The sequence below is a fragment of the Nomascus leucogenys genome, chromosome 4 (genome assembly GCF_006542625.1).
Source record: "Nomascus leucogenys isolate Asia chromosome 4, Asia_NLE_v1, whole genome shotgun sequence".
In the NCBI taxonomy this organism is placed as follows: Eukaryota; Metazoa; Chordata; class Mammalia; order Primates; family Hylobatidae; genus Nomascus; species Nomascus leucogenys.
Genome location: NC_044384.1, coordinates 103,177,105 through 103,200,355, shown reverse-complemented (window position 1 = coordinate 103,200,355; position 23,251 = coordinate 103,177,105). Strand labels below are relative to the sequence as shown.

Sequence of the window (23,251 nt, the reverse complement as noted above, 5' to 3'; positions counted from 1 at the left end):
CCATCATGTCACCCCCTGCTCAAATGCCGGCTATGGCTCCTGTAGCTCTTGGGATTACAAAGGAATTTGCTTTATAATTACATGTTAAACTGAGTGTATCTGTGCTTTCCTGTATATGTATTATAGTTGACAACAAAAGAAGAAAAGAGGCCATGTGCAGTGGCTCACACCTGCAATCCCAGCACTTTGGGAGGCCGAGGCTTTTGGGAAGCTTGAGCCCAGGAGTTCGAGCCCAGCCTGGGCAACATGGCAAAACTCCTTCTTTACCTATCAAAAAATACAAAAATTAGCCAGGCATGGTGGTACGTACCTATTAATCCCAGCTACTCAGGAGGCTTGTTCCAGCCTGGGAGACTAAGTGAGAATCTGTCTCAAAAAAAAAAAAAAAAAAAAAAAAGAAGAAGTAGAAGAAGAAAAGAAAAATCTGGGATTTGTCTCACCAGACAGTGAAACTTATAATAAAGGAAATTTTTTTTTTGAGGCAGGGTCTCACTCTGTTGCCCAGGCTGGAGTGCAGTGGCACGATCACAGCTCACTGCAGCTTCAAACTCCCAGGCTCAAGTGATCCTCCCACCTCAGTCCCCCAAGTAGCTGGAACCACAGGCATGCACCACCACACTCGGCTATTTTTTTATTTTTTGTAGAGACAGGGTCTCACTGTGTTGCCCAGGCTAAATTTTAATCTTTAATTAAAATTTTATTTTTTAATTTTATTCATTTTTTTTTCGAGACAGAGTCTTTCTCTGTCACCCAGGCTGGAGTGCAGTGGTGCAATCCCAGCTCACTGCAGCCTCTGCCTCCCCGGGTTCAAGTGATTCTCGTGCCTCAGCCTCCCGAGAAGCTGGGACTACAGGTGCGTGCCACCACACATGGCTAATTTGTGTATTTTTAGTAGAGATGGGGTTTCACTATGTTGGCCAGGCTGGTCTCGAACTCCCGACCTCAGGTGATCTGTCCACCTTGGCCTCCCAAAGTGCTGGGATTACAGGCCTGAGCCACCTTGCCCGGCCTTTAATGAAAATTTTAAATAAAATAAAACTCCCTATTAGGCCCACAAAGCCATGTGTGGTCTGGAACTGCCCCCTCTCCTTCAACCTCTGTGCTCAGTCCCAGCCCCCTCCTTTCAGCTTTGAAAGCACCATGCTGTGTCCTGCTCAAGGCTTTTGCAAATGCAGATCCTCCTGCCAGCTCAGCCCTTTCCTCCTTTCATCTCAGCCACACCTAACTCATTCCTGCTCACCCCTCAGGCCTCAGGTCAAAGCGTCACTTCCCCAGGAGCACCTTCCCCACCATGCAGAAGAGGCCAGGCCCCTCAGCACATGCCCGTACGGAATTAAATTCCTTTCTACCTCAGTTCATAAACACACACTCTGTTGTGTGTGAGCATTTGATCAACTACATCTTGCCCCTGCTTTGTACCATTATCACCCAATACAGCTTTCGGCCGCCACTGTATTTCCAGTGCCTAGCATATAGTGAGTGCTCAATAAAAAAATTTTTTTGCACAATCTTGTGAATTAATCAATAAATATTGGACAGGTAAATGAATAAATTCACTCAGAGACCCCACCCAGGCATGGTGACCTTAGAAAACCAAGCAACATTCAAGGGGTGGTTGCAGAGTGGAGCTAGGGTACAAGGGCACACGTGGCTACAGTACCAATGGAACCACGCCTCCGAGAGGAAGGAATGGGGTCTCCCAAGGCTGGTGCCAAGCTCAAAAGGCAGAGTCAGCCCAAGCAGGAGGCAGCAGAAGGCAGAGGAGCAGCCACCCCGACAGGGAGTTTGGGCAGGATTGTAGGGTCTGGGGAGAATTGGGCGGCCTCCAAGAAATGGAAGACTCCAAACCTTAGACTGTGAACAGGCTGGCTCTGGACCTGGGATACCCGCACCCCCATCCCGGTGTCAGCAAGGCCCCAGACAGGCTTGAGGGCCTGAGAACCACAGAAAGGACGCTTTGAGGGCTGGGAGGTAGCACCAGGGCTGTGGCCACACCTCGCCTAATGGGCCTGTCTCCCTTTCCCCTGCACTGTGGCAGTGGAGTCACAGCAGAAGGTCAGTGGTGGCCTCCTTGGAGTCTGCAGCCAGAGCTTCTGCCACTCGGTGCCTAGAAACCCAACAGTCTTGCCCGACAGTCTTGTGAGTGCAAGGAGCTGGGAAGAGGACATGAGAGCAGGACCCAAAACAACCAGGAGACTAAGGAAGCTCTAGGGAGTGAACAAGCCAAGAATGGCTGGAGCCACTCACCATTAAACAGAGATTCACTTGCCAAAGTCTAGGGGGCAGAAGACCTGGGCCAACCCTGAGCCCACAAATAGGGCCACACTATAACCCCTGCCATGGGTGGCATCCTCCTGCAGCAGGGGTTCTGGGCCAGGCAGATGTGGGCCCATCTGGATCCAGGCTCCAGCCTGCTGCCTCATGCCTAGGGAACTCAAAAAGTAGCCCAGGTCGGGTGCGGTGGCCCATGCCCGTAATCCCAGCATTTTGGGAGGCTGAGGCGGGCAGATCACGAGGTCAGGAGCTCGAGACCAGTCTGGCCAACATGGTGAAACCCCATCTCTACTAAAAATACAAAAATTAGCCAGGCATGGTGGCCGGCACCTGTAATCCCAGCTACTCAGGAAGCTGAGGCAGGAGAACTGCTTGAACCCAGGAGGCGGAGATTGCAGTGAGCAGAGATTGCGCCACTGCACTCCAGCCTGGGCAACAGGAGAGAAACTCCATCTCAAAAAAAAAAAAAAGTAGCCCAGAGGAAGACAGCCAGAGGCAAGGGTCCCAAAATAAGGAGAGGAGGAGGGGTCAGTGGCAGGGAGTGGGGCAGAGCTGGGGTGGGGCACCTGGCCTGGGGTCTTTCCCCTGCCTGGCTTCTCCTGAGCTCCTGGCCATGGCCTCGACAGCAGGGGCCAGGCCCTCACCAAGGAGCCAACTCTCCAGTGGACAAACAGTGCCCTTGGCCAAGTAGGCAGCACACGGATGCCCAGCAGAAGATGTCTCCTTGGGACCCAGACAGGCAGCCACCTGAGAGAGTTCAAAAGAGAGGAGTCACTGATGACCCTGTCCCCCTCCCCTCCTCCCAGCACCCACTTCTTTCGCTCCTGCACCTTTATAAAGCAGGTCCTAGGCATGAGCTGGGGCTCAGAACAAAGCAGAGGACAAGAGATGACATGAGGCACGGGAGGGGGAGCATCACTCCAGTCACCTGCTCTTCTCAATGCATGAGCAAAATAGCCTGGGGCAGGAGGCAGCAGGGCACGCCAAGCACACAGCACACGAGGCCCAGTGCTGTGCACACCAAGGCGGCAGCTGGGCTAACAGAACAGGTCCCACATGCACACCTTGGGGGAGTCAGAGGTGCCTCTGAGCTGGCCCCAGTCACCTCCCTGCTGCCACAACCCCAGGAAGCCACTCCTCCTCTTATGCCCCTCTGGGAGCTTGTTCCACACTGTCTCCTCCTTGCTGTCCCAGCTCAAATCCCTACCATTGAGAAAAAAAAAAAAAAAAAAAAAAGAAACAAAACAACCCTTCACATGGATTCTCCAACTCCTTTTTTTGTTGTTGCAACCTCAGCCTCCTGGGTTCAAGTGATACTCCTGCCTCAGCCTACGGAGTAGCTGGAATTAAAGGCACCCGCCAACACGCCTGTCTAATTTTTGTATTTTTAGTAGAGACAGGGTTTCACCATGTTGGCCAGGCTGGTCTTGAACTCCTGGCCTCAGGTGATCTGTCCACCTTAGCCTCCCAAAGTACTGGGATTATAAGCATTAGTCACCACACCCGGTCTCCCTTTTAAAAACAAAAAACAAAAAACACGGGGTCGCCCAGGCTGGAGTGCAGGGATTATTCCCAGGCAGGATCATAGCTCACTGTAGCCCTGAACTCCTGGCCTCCAGCGATCCTCCTGCCTCAGCCTCCCAAGTAGCTGGGACTACAGGAGTGTGGCACTGTGCCCAGCTTCAATGCCTGTGTTACTCCTCATCCATTCACGGCCAAAACTCTCCCAAGGAGTTGCCTGCGACCAGCATACAATTTCCAACTGCTCTTCAATCTGCTCCACTGCCTGGCTCTTGCCCAGGGTGCCATGGACTCCGTGGTGTGAAATCTCCATTCCACAGCGCACTTCACCACAAGCCTGCCCTCGTCCAGTGTCCAGCCCCTGCTCCTTCCCACTCCTTCCACACCCTGCCTTGAGGGAGCTGCTGAATGTAAGTCTCCATCCTCACCTCTCCCCACCAAGCTCTGGCTCTCTCTGGCCTCCAGCGCCTCTGGCCAGGAAGCCGCCTGAGGCCACCTCCTACAGAAACGACTTCCCACCTCCCACACCCGCCCCATCTGCTCTTTCCATCTTCCACAGAGCAGCCAGCGTGGTCTTCCTAAAACACCATTCAGTCCTCAGCGCTCCCAGAACCCTCCGTGATGCCCACCGTCCTCAGGACGAGGCCCACTCCTGGACTGCCTCCAGGCCCACACAGGCTGGGCAAAGGCAACTCTCACGGGGCCATCTGAAAGCCCACAGTCCTGGGCCTCAGGGCAGGACAGCCATTCCTGGGCTCCTGGACGTCGAGGGGGAAGGCCTGTAGAGATCTCAGGCTCCAACCAGCCCTGAGGTGTTGAGGAGGGGCGCAGCTGCACTTCTTCTCCTCCTTCACACACAGGAGCCCTGCCCTGATTCTGCTGTAGCCAGTGAGGCCCCACACCTGCCTGGGCCTACAGGATGGGATGGGGCAAAACAAGAACCCAAGCCCCCCACTCAGGCCCAGAGCCCAGGGTCTCTTCCTCCAAAGGGGCAACCCTGCCCTCCTGGGCAGACGTTTTCTTTAAGTGGCTTCTAGATCCACCAGGGCAGGGGGGAGACGGCAAGTGGAACAGACCCAGCCAGGAAAGCCCGCGCTGGTGGCTGCACACCCATTCCACCTCCAGGAAGATGTCACAACTCCTGTTACGGTGGCAATAACACAGGCCGGAGCCCAGCCAAGGAGACTGGGGTTTGGGAGCTGGGGTTGCTCCTTGGTTCCCTGAAAGGAGAGTCCTGACACAGTAACCATGACCCACAAAGCTTAACACAGGAACTGTGGCATCATTGGTTGTCCCAGGACCTCTCCCTACCGTTATCACCCCATCACCACGTGCTTGCCAGCACCACCATCACCCCATCACCATCACCATTGTCACCAATGCCCAATCACAATATACCCGCCCCCATCTACCATCATCGCATGCCCACTACAGCCCCATCTCTGTCACTCCTGCCCCCATTGGGACCCATCAGTCATCTGCTGACTCAACCCAGCATCCAGGTCAATGTACCCCCGACCCCTGGCTCTTCAATTGTCAACCCCCGACCACAGTCGCCCACATCCCCACCACCCCAGCACACTCATGAAGACACCTTCACAGCATAAGGAGCAAGTGTCCTTGTGGTCAGATATGGTGACAGTTTCTTGGGCTCCACCCCAATGACCGAATCATCCCAGTCCCCCAGATGCACACTGGCCCCCCTGAGCCCTCTTGTCACCTTCGCCAGGAAGACGCACCCAGCCAGCAGGCTTTACTTACCCTGACATGGGGTCGTTGTAGCCAGGGCGAAACCTCAGCGCCGAGCCTAGCTGCTCCACCGGCTCTACACTGGCAGGCACACTGCAAACAGGAAACCTCATGATTAGCACAATGAAGCCCCACCGAGTGCGCCAGCACAAACACTACCTTAGGGCACCACAAAACGTGCACAGAAGCTACTATGAACCGGTGGCTTCAATGGCCTTCCAGAGGTGGACTCTGCCCACACCGGGATCTCACAGCACAAAGCCACACATCCTCTCAGGTGTCCACCAGACTGTCTCCAGGAGAGAACATATGTTAGGCCACAAAACAAGTCTCAGCAGATTTTAAAAGACAGATACCATACAAAGGATCTTCTCTGACCACAACAGGATGAAGTTACAAATCAGTAACTACATTGCCACAAAGTTTATTATTATTATTATTTTTTGAGATGGAGTCTTCCTCTGTCACCCAGGCTGGAGTGCAGTGGCACGATCTTGGCTCACTGCAACCTCCGCCCTCCAGGTTCAAGCGATTCTCCTGCCTCACCCTCCTGGGTAGCTGGGATTACAGGCACCCACCACCATGCGCAGCTAATTTTTGTATTTTTAGTAAAGATGGTGTTTCACCATATTGGCCAGGCTGGTCTCGAACTCCTGACCTCATGATCTGCCCACCTCGGCCTCCCAAAGTGCTGGGATTACAGGCTTGGGCCACCACACCTGGCCTACATTTCCACAAAGGTTTTTTTTTTTTTTTTTTTTTTTTTTTTTTTTTGAGACAGAGTCTTGCTCTCTCACCCAGGCTGGAGTGCGGTGGCACAATCTCGGCTCACTGCAAGCTCCGCCTCCCAGCTTCACGCCATTCTCCTGCCTCAGCCTCTCCAGTAGCTGGGACTACAGGCGCCTGCCACCGCGCCCGGCTAATTTTTTGTATTTTTAGTAGAGACAAGGTTTCACCGTGTTAGCCAGGATGGTCTCGATCTCCTGACCTCGTGATCCGCCTGCCTCGGCCTCCCAAAGTGCTGGGATTACAGGCGTGAGCCACCACGCCTGGCCTCCACAAAGTTTTTTTAAAAAGTACTAAAAACAACAACAATGACAAAAAACTCCTACCTTGGGAAACTAAGAAGGTACAAAAATAAAAAATACAAAATAAAACCAAAATTCTTGATTTGTATTGTGTTAAATAAGAACTCATAAAGGATACTTACCTGGCAGGGGAGAAGACACCATGATCACGAAGAAGTAATAAAGGAAATTAACAAGTATGTAGAACTGAATGTTGAAAATACATCAAAATTCGTGAAACACAAATAAAATAGTTCTTAGAGGGAGATTTATATCTTTAATAGAATTTATCAAGAAATGGGGGGGCCGAGGAGGGTGGATCACAAGGTCAGGAATTCGAGACTAGCCTGTCCAGGATGGTGAAACCCCGTCTCTACTAAAAATACAAAATTAGCCAAGCGTGGTGGTGCAGGCCTGTAATCCCAGCTACTCGGGAGGCGGAGACAGGAGAATTGCTTGAACCCAGGAGGTGGAGGTTGCAGTGAGCCGAGACTGCATTACTCCAGCCTGGGCAACAGAGCAAGACTCCGTCTCAAAAAAAAAAAAAAAGAAGGCCAGGGCACAGTGGCTCATGCCTGTAATCCCAGCACTTTGGGAGGCCAAGGCAGGCAGATCACCTGAGGTCAGGAGTTCGAGACTGGCCTGGCCAACATGGTGAAACCCCATCTCTACTAAAAATACAAAAAAGCCGGGCGCGGTGGCTCACGCTTGTAATCCCAACACTTTGGGAGGCCGAGGCGGGCGGATCACGAGGTCAGGAGATCGAGACCACGGTGAAACCCCGTCTCTACTAAAAATACAAAAAAATAGCCGGGCGTGGTGGCTCACGCTTGTAATCCCAGCACTTTGGGAGGCCGAGGCAGGCGGATCACGAGGTCAGGAGATCGAGACCACGGTGAAACCCCGTCTCTACTAAAAATACAAAAAAATTAGCCGGGCGTGGTGGCGGGCGCCTGTGGTCCCAGCTACTCTGAGAGGCTGAGGCAGGAGAATGGCGTGAACCCGGGAGGCGGAGCTTGCAGTGAGCCGAGATTGCGCCACTGCACTCCAGCCTGGGCGACAGAGGGAGACTCCGTCTCAAAAAAAAAAAAAAAAGAAAGTATATTATAGATTATATATATAGATTATATATTTTATATTATAGATTATATATATTATATATTGTATACATATATTATATATAGAGATTTTATATATATATATATATAGTAATAGATTATAAACTCACGCCTATAATCCCAGCACTTTGGGAGGCGGAGGTGGTTGGATCACCTGAGGTCAGGAGTTCGAGACCAGCTTGGTCAACATGGTGAAACCCTGTCTCTACTAAAAATAAAAATAAAATAAAATAAAATAAAAATTAGCCAGGCATGGTGGCGCATGCCTGTAATCCCTGTAATGCCTGTACTCGGGAGGCTGAGACAGGAGAATCGCTTGAACCCGGGAGATGGAGGTTACAGTGAGCAGAGACTGAGCCACTGCACGCCAGCCTGGGTGACAGAGATGAGACTCCATCTCAAAAAAAAAAAAAGGAAGAAAGAGAAGAAAAGAAAAGAAAAGAAAGAAAAGAAAAAAGAAAAGAAAAGAAAAGAAAAGAAAAGAAAAAAACCCACAGGCGGCCAGGTGTGGCGGCTCATACCTATAATCCTAGCACTCTGGGAGGCCAAGGTGGAAGGATTGCTTAAGCCCAGGAATTCAAGACCAGCCTGGGCAACATAGGGAGATCCCATCAGTATTAAAAAAATATAATAATAACCATAGGCACGCACACACACACACACACGCGCGCGCGCACGCACTCCCACACACTCTCACACAGATGCACCTGCCAAGAGTTTTCTAAAACTGAGATTTAACAAATTCCATATACCAATTTGAGGGGAATCAATATCTTTAAAATATGGTCTTCCAATTCATGAGCCCTGTCTGTGCCTCCATTTATTTAGGGCTATGATTTTTTTGCAATAATGTTTTATGTATTTTATAGTCTATATAGTTATATTTTATAGTTTCTATGCTTTATGAACATACAGTTTATATGTTTTTTTGTTTGTTTGTTTTTTTTTTTTGTTTTTTTTTTGAGACGGAGTCTCGCTCTGTCGCCCAGGCTGGAGTGCAGTGGCGCAATCTCGGCTCACTGCAAGCTCCGCCTCCCGGGTTCACGCCATTCTCCTGCCTCAGCCTCTCCAAGTAGCTGGGACTACAGGCGCCCGCCACCACGCCCGGCTAATTTTTTGTATTTTTAGTAGAGACGGGGTTTCACCGTGGTCTCGATCTCCTGACCTCGTGATCCGCCTGCCTCGGCCTCCCAAAGTGCTAGGATTACAAGCGTGAACCACCGCGCCCGGCCCAGTTTATATGTTTTAATGTTTATAGTTTATATGCTTATATGTTTTATAAATACATAGTTTGTATGTTTTACAGTTTATGGTTCATAGTTTTCTGTGTAGAAATTTTGTCTTTCCTAGGTATTTGATGTTTTTGATGCTATTGGAAACGTCTTTTGAAATTATATTTTTAATTAGAAGTTTAATAATTTTTTTACTATACTTACCTTGTATGTCTCACACACACAAAAAGAAATACCAGCTGGGTGCAGTGGCTGACATCTGTAATCCCAGCACTTTGGGAGACCAAGGTGAGTGAATCACCTGAGGTAAGGAGTTCAAGACCAGCCTGGCCAACATGGCAAAACCCTGTCTACTAAAAATACCAAAAAAATTATCTGGGCATGGTGGCACATGCCTGTAATCCAAGTTACTTGGGAGGCTGAGGTAGGAGAATCGCTTGAACCTGGGAGGCAGAGGTTGCAGTGAGCCAAGATCACGCCACTGCACTCCAGCCTAGGCAACAGATTGAGACTCTGTCTCAAAAAACCAAACCAAAACAAAACAAAAGAAGTACCCATGGGGGATATTTCTTTAAATGTTAAACAAAACAAAATTTAAAAGCATTATAAACAATTATACCCTAATACATTTGAAGGAAAACCAGTGAATCTAAGGAGAAAAATTTGCCTTAAAATACTGAAATTATCAGACAGTGACATTAGAAAAACAACACCTACACTGTTTAAAGATTACACAGTGAGATTAAAGGAAAAAAGACCTTAAAGAGATTAAACAAGATTGAGCAATTCAGAGGAAAACTTGAAATATATGGGATATTTAGTGTTGAAGGAGCAGCTTGGATCCTCTTGACTGCTTTTTTTTTTTTTTTGAGACAGAGTCTTGCTCTGTCGCCCAGGCTGGAGTGCAGTGGCACGATCTCGGCTCACTGCAAGCTCCGCCTCCCGGGTTCACGCCATTCTCCTGCCTCAGCCTCCCGAGTAGCTGGGACTACAGGCGCCCGCCACCATGCCAGGCTAACTTTTTGTATTTTTAGTAGAGACGGGGTTTCATCGTATTATCCAGGATGGTCTCGATCTTCTGACCTCGTGATCCGCCGGCTTCGGCCTCCCAAAGTGCTGGGATTACAGGCGTGAGCCACCGCACCCGGCCAACTGCTTATAGTAAAATGTGAAAAGGCCGGGCGCGGTGGCTCACACCTGTAATCCCAGCACTTTGGGAGGCCGAGGCTGGCGGATCACCTGAGGTCAGGAGTTCGAGACCAGCCTGGCCAACATGGAGAAACCCCGTCTCTACTAAAAACACAAAATTAGCTGTGCGTGGTGGCACATGCCTGTAATCCCAGCTACTAGGGAGGCTGAGACAGCAGAATCGCTTGAACCCAGGAGGTGGAGGTTGAGGTGAGCTGAGATCGTGCCATTGCACTCCAGCCTGGGCAACAAGAGTGAAACTCCATCTCAAAAAAAAAAAAAAAAAAAAAGTGAAAAAAGAGAAATGAATTGTTAAGCAAAAAAAGAACTAGAACTTAAAAATCTGGACAATTCTCAGCCTATCCACACTGTAAATACTAAGAGTGTAGTCCAAAAACTGCGAGGTAACAAGGTTAGAATGGGTATGAACCACAGACCGAATCAGTCACCCTAGCACCTGCCAGAGGGGAGAAAGGGGATGAAGTGAAGGAAGGCTGTCAGACGTCTAAGATCCTACAGGACTGGGCCATAGAGAAAGCTTGTCCAACCTGTGGCCAGTGGCCCACATTCAGGCCAGGATGGCTTTGAATGTAGCCCAACACAAATTCTTAAATTTTCTTAAAACATTATGAGATTTCTTTTTGAAAAAAATTTTTTTTTCTCATCAGCTATCATTAGTGTGTTTTATGTGTGGCCCAATACAATTTTCTTCTTCCAAAGTGGCCCAGAGAAGGCAAAAGATTGGACACCCCTGCTACAGCTACTTTTTTTTTTTTTTTTTTGCCAGAATCTCACTCTGTCACCCAAGCTGGAGTGCAGTGGCGTGATCTCTGTTCACTGCAAGCTCTGCCTCCTGGGTTCATGCAATTCTCCTGCCTCAGCCTCCCAAGTAGCTGAGACTACAGGCGCCCGCCACCACACCTGGCTAACTTTTTGTATTTTGTTTAGTAGAGACAGGGTTTCACCATGTTAGCCAGGATGGTCTCGATCTCCTGACCTTGTGATCTGCCCGCCTCGGCCTCCCAAAGTGCTGGGATTACAAGTGTGAGCCACTGCGCCCGGCCTTTTTTTTTTTTTTTTTGAGACAGGGTCTCACTCTGCCACCCAAGCTGGAGTGCAGTAGTGTGATCACAGCTCACTGCAACCTTGATCTCCTAGGCTCAAGCAATCCTCCCACCTCAGCCTCCTGAGTAGCTGGGGCTACAAGTGCATGCTACCATGCCCAGCTAATTAAAAAAAAAAATTATAGAGATGAGGTCTCACTATATTGCCGAGGCTGGTCTCGAACTCCTGGGCTCAAGCAATCCTCCCACCTCGGCCTCTCAAAGTACTGGGATTACAGGCGTCAGCCATCATGCTTGGCAGCGCTGTTTTCAAGGTGCAGTGTTCTTAAAGACAAGAAAAGGACCCCAAAGACAATTCAATCATCAAGGGCCACTCCCACCACAGGCCCAGAGTGCACAGGCTGGAACCGGGTTGCCGCCACCTCAGTTTTTTGTTTTTTGTTTTTTCTGAGACGGAGTTTTGCTCTTGCCACCTAGGCTGGCTGGAGTGCAATGGCACAATCTCGGCTCACCACAACCTCCGCCTCCTGGGTTCAAGCGATTCCCCTGCCTCAGCCTCCCAAGTAGCTGGGATTACAGGCATGCGCCACCACGCCCAGCTATTTTTGCATTATTAATAGAGATGGGATTTCTCTATGTTGGTCAGGCTGGTCTCGAACTCCTGACCTCAGGTGATCCGCCCATCTCGGCTTCCCAAAGTGCTAGGATTACAGGCATGAGCCACTGCGCCCGGCCGGCCACCTCAGTTTTGAAGGCCGGGACCACCACCCAGCAGAGCCATGGGGGTGCAGCCCCCACCACAGTGGGTCCAGAGGGCAGAGTGTCCAGCCAAAGAGGATTATTCCCAAGGCTTAAAGTCTACTGGAGTTTGTCTTGGTAGAATTATTTAGAATTGCTTGGCACTGAGAACTAAACTCTGATTTTTTTATCTCGTCCAAATTCCTATCTAAGGGGCCTGGGGAGTCATGCCCTACAAATCATAAATTCTCATCAAATGGGTTTTATTTAACCCTATATATCGTGATTTACTTTCCAACCTGACTCTGGCATAACGTTACGAGACAAGGAAAAAAAATCAAAACATTTTACCCCAAAACATGTTTCTTTGCCATATTTTGAAATGACCTTGCAAAGCTGTTCTCTATGGGAGAAAATGTGCATCTGTAAAGAATCTCTATTAACATAGCTAGATCTTTTCCTTCCAGACCCTCCCAATCCTAAAGAGATTAACTAAGATCTGAATAGGAAACATTTGTCATCTATTGTCTCTAACGGCAGCCACTAGAGGACTTCAAAAGAACTTTGGGCTCCACAATCTTTATCTTAATCTGAACATTCCCTTTCTATCAATCAATTTTGTCTTTCGACGAACTCAACCAATTGTCAAACCAGAAAACATTTAAATTCACTTATAGGCTGGAAGCTCCCCACCCACCCCCAACCTCCCGCCCTTTGAGTTGTCCCACCTTTCTGGACCAAACCAATGTATTTCTTCTTCTTTTTTTTTTTTTTTTTTTGAGATGGGGTCTCGCTCTGTCGCCCAGGCTGGAGTGCAGTGGCGCGATCTCTGCTCACTGCAAGCTCCGCCTCCCGGGTTCACGCGGTTCTCCTGCCTCAGCCTCCCGGGTAGCTGGGACTACAGGCACCCACCACCACGCCCAGCTAATTGTTTGTATTTTTAGTAGAGACCGGGTTTCACCGTGTTAGCCAGGATGGTATCGATCTCCTGACTTCGTGATCCGTCCGCCTCGGCCTCCCAAAGTGCTGAGATTACAGGCTTGAGCCACCTCGCCCGGCCTAACCAATGTATTTCTTAAATGTATTTGATTGATGTCTCATGCCTCTCTAAAATGTATGAAACCAAGCTGTGCCTGGACCACCTTGGGCACATGTTCTCAGGACCTCCTGAGGGCTGTGTCACGGGCCATGGTCACTCATATTTGGCTCAGAATAAATCTCTTCAAATATTTTACAGAGTTTGGCTCTTCGTTGACAGCACCTATCACTTCCTACTGTTTTTGTTTGTTTGTTTTTGTTTTGTTTTGTTTGAGACAAGGGTCTCACTCTGTCCCAGGCTGGAGCAGAGTGGCACGATCTCAGCTCACTGCAACCTCTGCCCCCACTGAGCTCAAGCAATTCTCCCACCTCAGCCTCCCAATAGTTGGGACCACAGACGCGCACCATCATGCCTGGTGATTTTTTTAGTAGAGACGGGGTCTCACCATGTTGCCCTAGCTACACTTCCTACTAATTTCTCTCCCTTTTCTAATAGGGGTGGCTATCCTTTGCCTGTCCCACATATGCATTTCTGGCTTCACAGGTTTCACAACTGGAGATAAATTTTGCCTCAGGATGAAATGTACCTATGGTTTCATTCATATCTGATTTTGATAATATATAAATAAGGCTTTGCACTTTAGAGTTAAGAGTTGATGCTGGAATGAGTTAAGACTGCTCGGGGGGTGGAGGTTGCAGTGAGCTGAGATCGTGCCACTCCACTCCAGCCGGGAACAGAGCAAGACTCCATCTCAAAAAAAAAAAAAAAAAAAAAAAAAAAAAGAGGTAATTAGGTTTAGATGAGATCATGAGGGTGAAGCTGCCAGGATGGGATTAGTGTCCTTATAAAAAGAGGAAGAGAAATTCGATTTCTCTCTGCATGCATGCACCAATGTTCAGAGGTGAGCAGGTCTGTACAAGCCTTCGCCCAAGGAAGCTGAGAAGCTGAAGAAAGAGGCTGACAAATCTATTTCTCAGAAACATTTAATAGGGACTTCTTAACCTCAGATCCTGGGCTTATAAACCATAGGGAATTGGTCTAAGGGCAGGATTTATGGTAAGTATGTGAAAGGCATTAGAGGCATTCCCAGAACTGGGGTTAATCAGAAGTCAACATGGGCAGATTAGCATCCAAGATGGAGTTGTTTTAGCCTCCACAAACAGGGAAAGGCCACGTGAGGACATAACCAGGAAGAAGGCCCTCACCAGGATCACGCCAGCACCCTGATCTTAAACCTCCTGCCTCTAGGACTGTGAGAAATGTTTGTTGTTTAAGCCACACAATCTATAGTATTTCCTAAAAGCAGTCTGAATGGACTAAAACACATGAAACTTTCATCATGTTTCACTAAGGATATGCTGGGCCATAAAATGTACTGAAATCTTGAAAACGGCACAATGGGGTATTACAACACAACCACCAAAATTGCTAAAATTAAAACTTTCGGCTGGGTGCAGTGGCTCACACCTGTAATCCTAGCACTTTGGGAGGCCAAGGTGGGCTGATCACTTGAGCCCAGGAGATCAGGACCAGCCTGGGCAACATAGTAAGACCCCTTCTCTACAAAAATAAACAAAAATTAGCCATGCACCATGGCGCATGCCTGTAGTCCCAGCTGTTCGGGAGGCTGAGGTCAGAGGATGGCTTGAGCCCAGGAGGTAGAGGCTGCAGTGAGCTGAGACTGTGCCACTGCACTACAGCCTGGGTGACAGAGTGAGACCCTATCTCGGAAAATAAATGAATAAATGAATAAATTAAATAAATAAATTCCTTGGAAATGGCCATGATCTATTTCTTCTTTTTTTTTTTTTTTTTTGAGACAAAGTCGGCTCTGTCACCCAGGCTAAAGTGCAGTGGCACGATCTCAGCTCACTGCAACCTCTGCTTACCGGGTTCAAGCGATTCTCCCTGCCTCAGCCTCCTGAGTAGCTGGGATTACAGGTGTGTGCCACCATACCCGGCTAATTTTTGTATTTTTTAGTAGAGATGGGGTTTCAACATGTTGGCCAGACTGGCCTTGAACCCCTGACCTCAGGTGATCCACCCGCCTCAGCCTCCCAAAGTGCTGGGATTACAGGCATCAGCCACTGAACCATCCGATTTCTTTTTTATTTTAACTGACAAAAATTGTATATATTTATAGTGCACAAAAATGATGTTTTGAAATATGCATATATTAGGCCGGGCGCGGTGGCTCACGCCTGTAATCCCAGCACTTTGGGAGGCCGAGGCGGGCGGATCACGAGGTCAGGAGATCGAGACCATCCTGGCTAACACGGTGAAACCCTGTCTCTATTAAAAATACAAAAAATTAGCCGGGCGAGGTGGCGGGCGCCTGTAGTCCCAGCTACGCGGGAGGCTGAGGCAGGAGAATGGCGTGAACCCCAGGGGGCGGAGCCTGCAGTGAGCAGAGATCGCGCCACTGCACCCCAGCCTGGGTGAAAGAGCGAGACTCCGTCTCAAAAAAAAAAAAAAAAAGAAATACGTATATATTGAATGGCTAAATTGAGGTAATTAGCATATGCATTACTTCACATACTTATCTTTTTTTGTGGTAAGAACACTCAAAATCTACTTAACTTAGCAATTTTCAAGTATACAACATATTATTATAAACTATAGTCACCATTATGATGTACAATAGATCTCTTGAACTTACTCCTCCTAAGTGAAATTTTGTGTCCTTTGACCAACATCTCCCTAATGCTGCCACCTCTTGGTCTCCGTTTACCACCGTTTTATTCTGTTTCTGTGAGTTTGATTTTGACACTCCACATATAAGTGAGATGGGGCTGTATTTGTTTTTCTGCGCCTGGCTTATTTCACTTAACATAATGTTCTCCAGGTACATCCACGTCATCATAAATGACAGGATTTCCGGATTTCTTTTTTTTTTTTTTTTTTTGACATGGAGATTCACTCTGTTGCCAGGCTAGAGTGCAGTGGCATGATCTCAGTTCCCTGCAACCTCTGCCTCCCGAGTTCAAGGGATTCTCCTGCCTCAGCCTCCAGAGCAGCTGGGATTACAGGTGCGCACCACTACCAGCTAATTTTTGTATTTTTAGTAGAAACGTGGTTTCACCATGTTGGCCAGGATGGTCTCGATCTCCTGACCTCGTGATCCACCCCCCTTGGCCTCCCAAAGTGCTGGGATTACAGGCGTAAGCCACTGCACCCAGCCAATTTCCTTCTTTTTAAGGCGGAATAGTATTTCACTGTGTACATATGCCACATTTTCTTTATCCATTTATCCTGATGGACAGGTCGATTGATTGCATACTTTGGCTATTGTGATAATGCTGCAATGAACAAGGGAGAGCAGGCATCTCTTTGAGGTATGGATTTCATATCCTTTGGATATATACACAGTGACGGGATGGCTGGATCATATGCACATGGTAGCTCTACTTTTAATTTTTGGGGGACCCTCCTACTTTTTTCCATGACAATGATTTATATCTGGTCTAGCATGTTGTATACATGAAATGTACACATCTGTTAAAATTCATCAAATTGAAACATGAAAGATCTGTGCATTTTACTGTATGTAATTATATATCGATTTTTTTTTTCTTTTTAGAGACTGAGTCTTGCTATGTTGCCCAGGCTAGCCTCCAACTCCTGGGCTCAAGTGATCCTCCTACCTCAGCCTCCCAAAGTGCTGGGATTACAGGTGTGAGCCACTCCACCTAGCCTATATCTCAATGTTTTGAAAAAGATTTATAATCCAAGTTTTGAAGAGGATGTAGAGCAAACTGGAACCCTCATATATGGCTGGTGGGAGTATAAATGGCACATTTATAACATGTTGGAAAGCTGTTTGGAAGTTATCTGCTGAAACTGAACACATTCACATAATAACTTAGTAATTCCACTCCTAGATATACACCCAGAAGAAATATGTTCCTTTTACAATGCTTTTTTTTTTTTTTTTTTAATAGAGAGGGAGACTCGCTCTGTCACCTAGGCTGGAGTGAAGTAGCTCGAAAAAAAAAAAAATTGATTGCTTGTTCAGTGGGTGGGGAGAAACTCCCACACATTTGGTCACAGAAATCTTGTGCTGATTATTTTGGTGTGAGAGAATAGAAGAAGCACTCTGAGTTTGTTTTTCCACTTTTTTCAGGGACAGGGATAGAGTCTCTCTCTGTTGCCCAGGCTAGAGTGCAGTGACACAATATCAGCTCACTGCGACCTCCGCCTCCTGGGTTCAAGCCATTTTCATGCCTCACCCTCCCAAGTGGCTAAGAGTACAGGTGCATGCCACCACACCTGGCTAATTTTTGTATTTTTTAGTAGAGACAGGGTTTCACCGTGTTGGCCAGCCTGATCTTGAACTCCAGACCTTGTGATCTGCCCACCTTAGCCTCCTAAAGTGTTGGGATTACAGGTGTGAGCGACCACACCCAAAAAGTTTTCCACATTTATGTATCAATAAACAATTAGAAAATAAAAATTGTGGCCGGGTGCAGTGGCTCACACCTGTAATTCCAGCACTTTGGGAGGCCAAGGAGGGCAAATCACTTGAGGTCAGGAGTTCGAGACCAGACTAACCAACATGGTAATACCCCATCTCAACTGAAAATACAAATATTAGCCCAGCCTGTAATCCCAGCACTTTGGGAGGCCGAGGCAGGCGGATCACAAGGTCAGGCGTTCGAGACCAGCCTGGCCAACATGGTGAAACCCCGTCTCTACTAAAAAAAAAAAAAAAAATGCAAACATTAGCTGGGCATGGAGGCGTTCGCCTGTAATCCCAGCTACTCGAGGCTGAGGCAGGAGAATCACTTGAACCCGGGAGGCGGAGGTTGCAGTGAGCCGAGATCGTGCCACTGCACTCCAGCAACAGAGTGGGACTCCGTCAAAAAAAAAAAAAAAGAATACAAAAATTAGGCCGGGTGCAGTGGCTCATGCCTATAATCCCAGCACTTTGGGAGGCCGAGGCAGGTGGTTCACAAAGTCAGGAGATCGAGACCATCCTGGCTAACATGGTGAAACCCCATCTCTACTAAAAATCATACAAAAAGTTAGCCAGGCGTGGTGGCAGGCGCCTGTAATCCCAGCTACTCTGGAGGCTGAGGCAGGGGAATCACTTGAACCCAGGAGGCGGAGGTTGCAGTGAGCCAGGATTGCGCCATTGCACTCCAGCCTGGGTGACAGAGTGAGACTCTGTCTCAAAAAAAAAAAAAATTCCACAGAAATGTTCTGTAGAGTCAATGCAGTCCAAGGTAGTTTTATTGACAAGCTGATTCTAAAATTTATATGGAAATACCAGAGACAAAAATAGCCAAGACAATATTGAAGAATATCAAGCTTTATTACAAAGCTACAGTAATTATGAGCCTACTGTTAACTCAAAGATAGAAAAATAGACCAATGCAACAGAATAGAGCCTACAGACATATCCATGAGCATGTGAACACTTGATTTATAACAAAGTTGTAACTGCAGAGCAATAAAAGAAAAGGATTTCTCAATAAATGATGTTGGGTCAACTGGATATCCATATTAAAAAACGAAACTTGATTCTCACATCTTCTACTAGGAACATACTTAAAATTAATGCTTATAGTTGTGAGTGGTGGCATGTGTCTGTAGTTCACTACAACTACTAGTAGCAAAGCAGTTGCTTCATGATAAATCACTGAATTGTATGTTTATTTTATTCACTTTTCTGTGACTTATATTTCACAATATAACAGCATACAAAACAACCTCAGTGGATGGGTTTAACAGCAGATGAGGCCAGCACAGTGACTCACACCTGTAATCCCAGCACTTTGGGAGGCCGAGGTGGGCAGATCACCCGAGGTCAGGAGTTTGAGACCAGCCTGGCCAACATGGAGAAACCCCGTCTCTACTAAAAATATAAAAATTGGCCAGGCATGGTGGCAGGCGCCTGTAATCCCAGCTACTCGGGAGGCTGAGGCAGGAGAATCACTTGAACCTGGGAAGCGGAGGTTGCAGTGAGCTGAGATCGCGCCATTGCACTTCAGCCTGGGCGACAAGAGCGAAACTCCATCTCAAAAAAAACAAAACAAACAAAAAAGAGAAACGGTAGATTAGACACAGCTGAAGAAAGAATTACATGACCTGAGAAGTTAGAAGATATTACCCAGAAGGCAGCATGGAGATGAACATAAGAGAAAGGCTAGGAGAAATGCACATGAAAGCGTGAGGTATAGCGTGTGTCTAATCAGAGTCCCAGACAGAAAGGAAAAGGGGAAAGAAGCAATATTTAAAAAGTAATGGGGCTGGGTGCGGTGGCTCATACTTGTAATCCCAGGACTTTGGGAGGCCGAGGTGAGCAGATCACAAGGTCAGGAGTTCAAGACCAACCTGGCCAAAATGGTGAAACCCTGTCTCTATTAAAAATACAAAAATTAACCAGGTGTGGTGGCATGTGCCTATAATCCCAGCTATATGGGAGGCTGAGGCAGGGGAATTGCTTGAACCCGGGAGGCAGAGGTTGCAGTGAGCCGAGATCGCACCACTGCACTCCAGCCTGGGCGACAGAGTAAGACTCTGTCCCCAAAAAAAAAAAAACAAAAAGGAATGGCAGATGTAATCCTAGCACTGTGGGAGGCCAAGGCTGGAGGCTCACTTGAGGCCAGGAGTTCAAGACCAGCCTAGGAAACATAACAAGACCCCATCTGTACAAAAAATAAAACATAAAAAAATAGCAGGGCATGGTGGCACACACCTGTAGTCCTAGCTACGTGGCAGGTTGAGGCAGGAGGTTTGTTTGAGCCATGATTGTGCTACTGCACTCCAGCCTGGGCAACAGAGCTAAACCTGGACTCAAAAAAAAAAAAAAAAAAGTAATGGCAGACAATTTTCCTGAACTGATGAGACACAAAACCACGGTTCAAGAAACTTAACAAATCCCGGCCAAGTGCAGTGGCTCACGCCTGTAATCCCAGCTCTTAGGGAGGCAGAGGCAGGAAGATAGCTTGAGCCCAGGAGTTCAAGACCTGTCTGGGCAATACAGCAAGACCCTGTTCTTCACAAAAAGGAAAACAAAAAACAAAACAAAACATAACAAAAAAAAAAAACATAAGTGTAAGAAGCTTAACAAATCCTTAGAAGCATAAAAAAAAGAAATCCATACCTACATACAGCACAGTGAACCGAATAACACCAAAGACAAGAAAAAAACAATCTTAAAAAGCAATCAGAGGGTTAAAAAAAAAGAGGGATTTCAGCTAGGTGCACCTGTCATCTCAGCATTTTGGGAGGCCAAGGTGAGAGGATCCCTTGAGCCCAGGAGTTTAAGACCAGCCTGGGCAACATACGGAGACCCTATCTCTACAAAAAGTAAACAAAAATTAGCCAGGCATGGTGGCAGTCACCTGTAATCCCAGCTACTTGGAAAGTTGAGGTAGGAGGATATGCTTCAGCCCAGGAGGCTGAGATTGTCACGAGCCAGTGACTGCACCACTGCACTCCAGCCTGTACAACAGAGTGAGACCCTGTCTCAAAAAAAAAAAAAAAGAGAGAGAGAGATTTCTTTTTTTTTTTTTTTGAGACGGAGTCTCGCTCTGTCACCCAGGCTGAGGTGCAGTAGCGCGATCTTGGCTCACTGCAAGCTCCGCCTCCCGGGTTCACGCCATTCTCCTGCCTCAGCCTCTCCGAGTAGCTGGGACTACAGACGCCCGCCACGACGCCCGGCTAATTTTTTTGTATTTTTAGTAGAGACGGGGTTTCACCGTGGTATCGATCTCCTGACCTCGTGATCCGCCCGCCTCGGCCTCCCAAAGTACTGGGATTACAAGCGTGAGCCACCGCGCCTGGCCTGAGAGATTTCTTTCAATGAGAGACACTGGCTGTTGAGTTGATGTCTCAACAGAAACCATGGAAGCTGGGAGACAGTAGAATGGAAGATTCCATATGCTAAGAAAAAATAACCATCAACCTAAGCTCTATACTCACATAAAATACTGTTTTAGAGAATAATATAATTTACCATATTAACAGAATAAAAATTTTAAAATCTCACAGTCATCTCTACAAATGCACAAAAAGCATTTGACATAATTCAACATCCATCCATAATTAAAACTCTAGGTGTACTAGAAATGCAGAGAACTTCCTCAACCTAATAAAGGACACCTATGAAAAAGCCACAGCTGACATACTTCCTACTAGTGAAAGACTGAATGCCTTCTCCCTAAACTCGGAAACAAGACACAGATGTCTGCTTTCTCCACTTCTACTCAACATTGTAACTGAGGGCCTAGCCAACACAGTAAGGCAAGAAAAAGAAATAAGGCATTCAGAATAGGAAAGAAGCCTGGGGGCGGTGGCTCATGCCTGTAATCCTAGCACTTTGGGAGGCCGAGGCAGGCGGATTGCCTAAGCTCAGTAGTTTGAGACCAACCTGGGCAACACAGTGAAACCCTGTCTCTACTAAAATACAAAAAATTAGCCAGGTGTGGCAGCATGCACTTGTGGTCCCAGCTACGTGGGAAGCTGAGGCAGGAGAATTGCTTGAACCTGGTAGGTGGAGGTTGCCATGAGCCGAGATCATGTGCCACTGCACTCCAGCCTGGCAGACAGAGAGACTCTGTCTCCAGAAAGAAAAAAGAAAAAAAAAAAGACGGAATGGAAAAGAAGAAGTAACAGTCGAAGAAAAATATGGCGTAAAAACAAATCAAAACAATACAGGAAGTAAAAAAAGGATAATGCATACGGGCGCAGTGGCTCACGCCTGTAATCCCAGCACTTTGGGAGGCCGAGGCAGGAAGATCACATGAGGTCAGGAGTTCGAGACCAGCCTGGCCAACATGGTGAAACCCTGTCTCTACTAAAAAATACAAAAATAGCCCGGCGTGGTGGCACAAGCCTGTAATCCCAGCTACTCAGGAGGCTGAGGCAAGAGAATTGCTTGAACCCGGGAGGTGGAGGTTGCAGTGAGCTGAGAACGCGCCATTGCACTCCAGTCTGGGTCCCAGAGCAAGACTCTGTCTCAAAAAAGATAAAAATAAAAAAGAAATACCACAAGTTTTTTGTTTGTTTTTTGTTTGTTTTTTGAGACAGAGTCTCTTGCTCTGTCACCCAGCCAGGAGTGCAATGGTGCAATCTCGGCTCACTGCAACCTCTGCCTCCCGGGTTCCAGCGATTCTCCTGCCTCAGCCTCGTGAGTAGCTGGGGTTACAGAAACCCGCCACCATGTCCGGCTAGTTTTTTGTGTTTTTAGTAGAGATGGGGTTTCACCATGTTGGCCAGGCTGGTCTTGAACTCCTGACCTCAGGTGATCCGCCTGCCTTGGCCTCCCAAAGTGCTGGGATTACAGGCGTGAGCCACCGCGCCCAGCTACAATAGGTGTTTTTAAAGACATTTGTAAAATATAAAAATGCCAGGCTGGGTGCGATGGCTCACGCCTGTAATCCCAGCACTTTGGGAGGTCAAGGCAGGCAGATCACCTGAGCTCGGGAGTTTGAGACCAGCCTGGCCAACAAGGAGAAACCCTGTCTCTACTAAAAATACAAAATTAGCCGGGCCTGGTGGCGCATGCCTGTAATCCCAGCTACTCGGGAGGCTGAGGCAGGAGAATCACTTGAACCCGGGAGGCGGAGGTTGCGGTGAGCCAAGTGCATTACTGCACTCCAACCTGGGCAACAAAATTGAGACTCCGTCTCAAAAAAAAAAAAGCCAAAAGGTGAAGTGAAAGGGTAAAAGATGACCTGTCAGGAACCCTCAGGCAGGACTGACAGGTGTGCAGCCCTGTGCACCACCCCCAAGAGCACCTGGAAGTCCTTAGTGGATAACTGTGTGCATCTATGACATGGCAACTCCACAACCAGATGTGTTTCCAAGAGAATTCTTACACAGCTCCATAAAAGGAGGTATACCAGATGCCCACTGAAGCCATCTATCATGACAACCATTGCGGATTCACACCATTTGGAGGGACATAGCAGTAGTGGGCAAGGGCCAGATGTGCCACAGCAACGTGGCTAGGTCTTACACTGCAAAGACTTTGCAAGAACTCAAATAATGAAAAGGATGTACCTTATACATAGCAGACGGTTGCCTGTGGGGTGGGAAAGGAATGAAATGGTCCTGAGATGTTAAAGTAAGTATATAGGCCAGGCACGGTGGTGCACACCTATAGTTCCAGCTACTCAGGAGGCTGAGGGAGGAGGATGGCTTGAGCCCAGGAGTATGAGACCAGCCTAGGCAACATGGTGAGACTCCATCTCACAAAAGTAAATATGTAAGATAGCGGGGGTTGGTCTTGCCCAGACCCAGGATGATCACC

General features: G+C 47.8%; 1 protein-coding gene across 2 annotated transcripts in view; it reads right to left on the bottom strand.

The window, feature by feature from the left end:
- The window catches only part of SHISA5 (shisa family member 5), a 33,355-nt gene that overhangs the window by 6,344 nt on the left and 3,760 nt on the right, over nucleotides 1-23,251 (bottom strand). For both annotated transcript variants that reach the window (XM_012497087.2, XM_030811860.1), the window contains exon 3: nucleotides 5,557-5,637. In XM_012497087.2, the coding sequence (XP_012352541.2) occupies nucleotides 5,557-5,637 (81 nt within the window). The remainder of the gene's footprint in view (nucleotides 1-5,556; nucleotides 5,638-23,251) is intronic.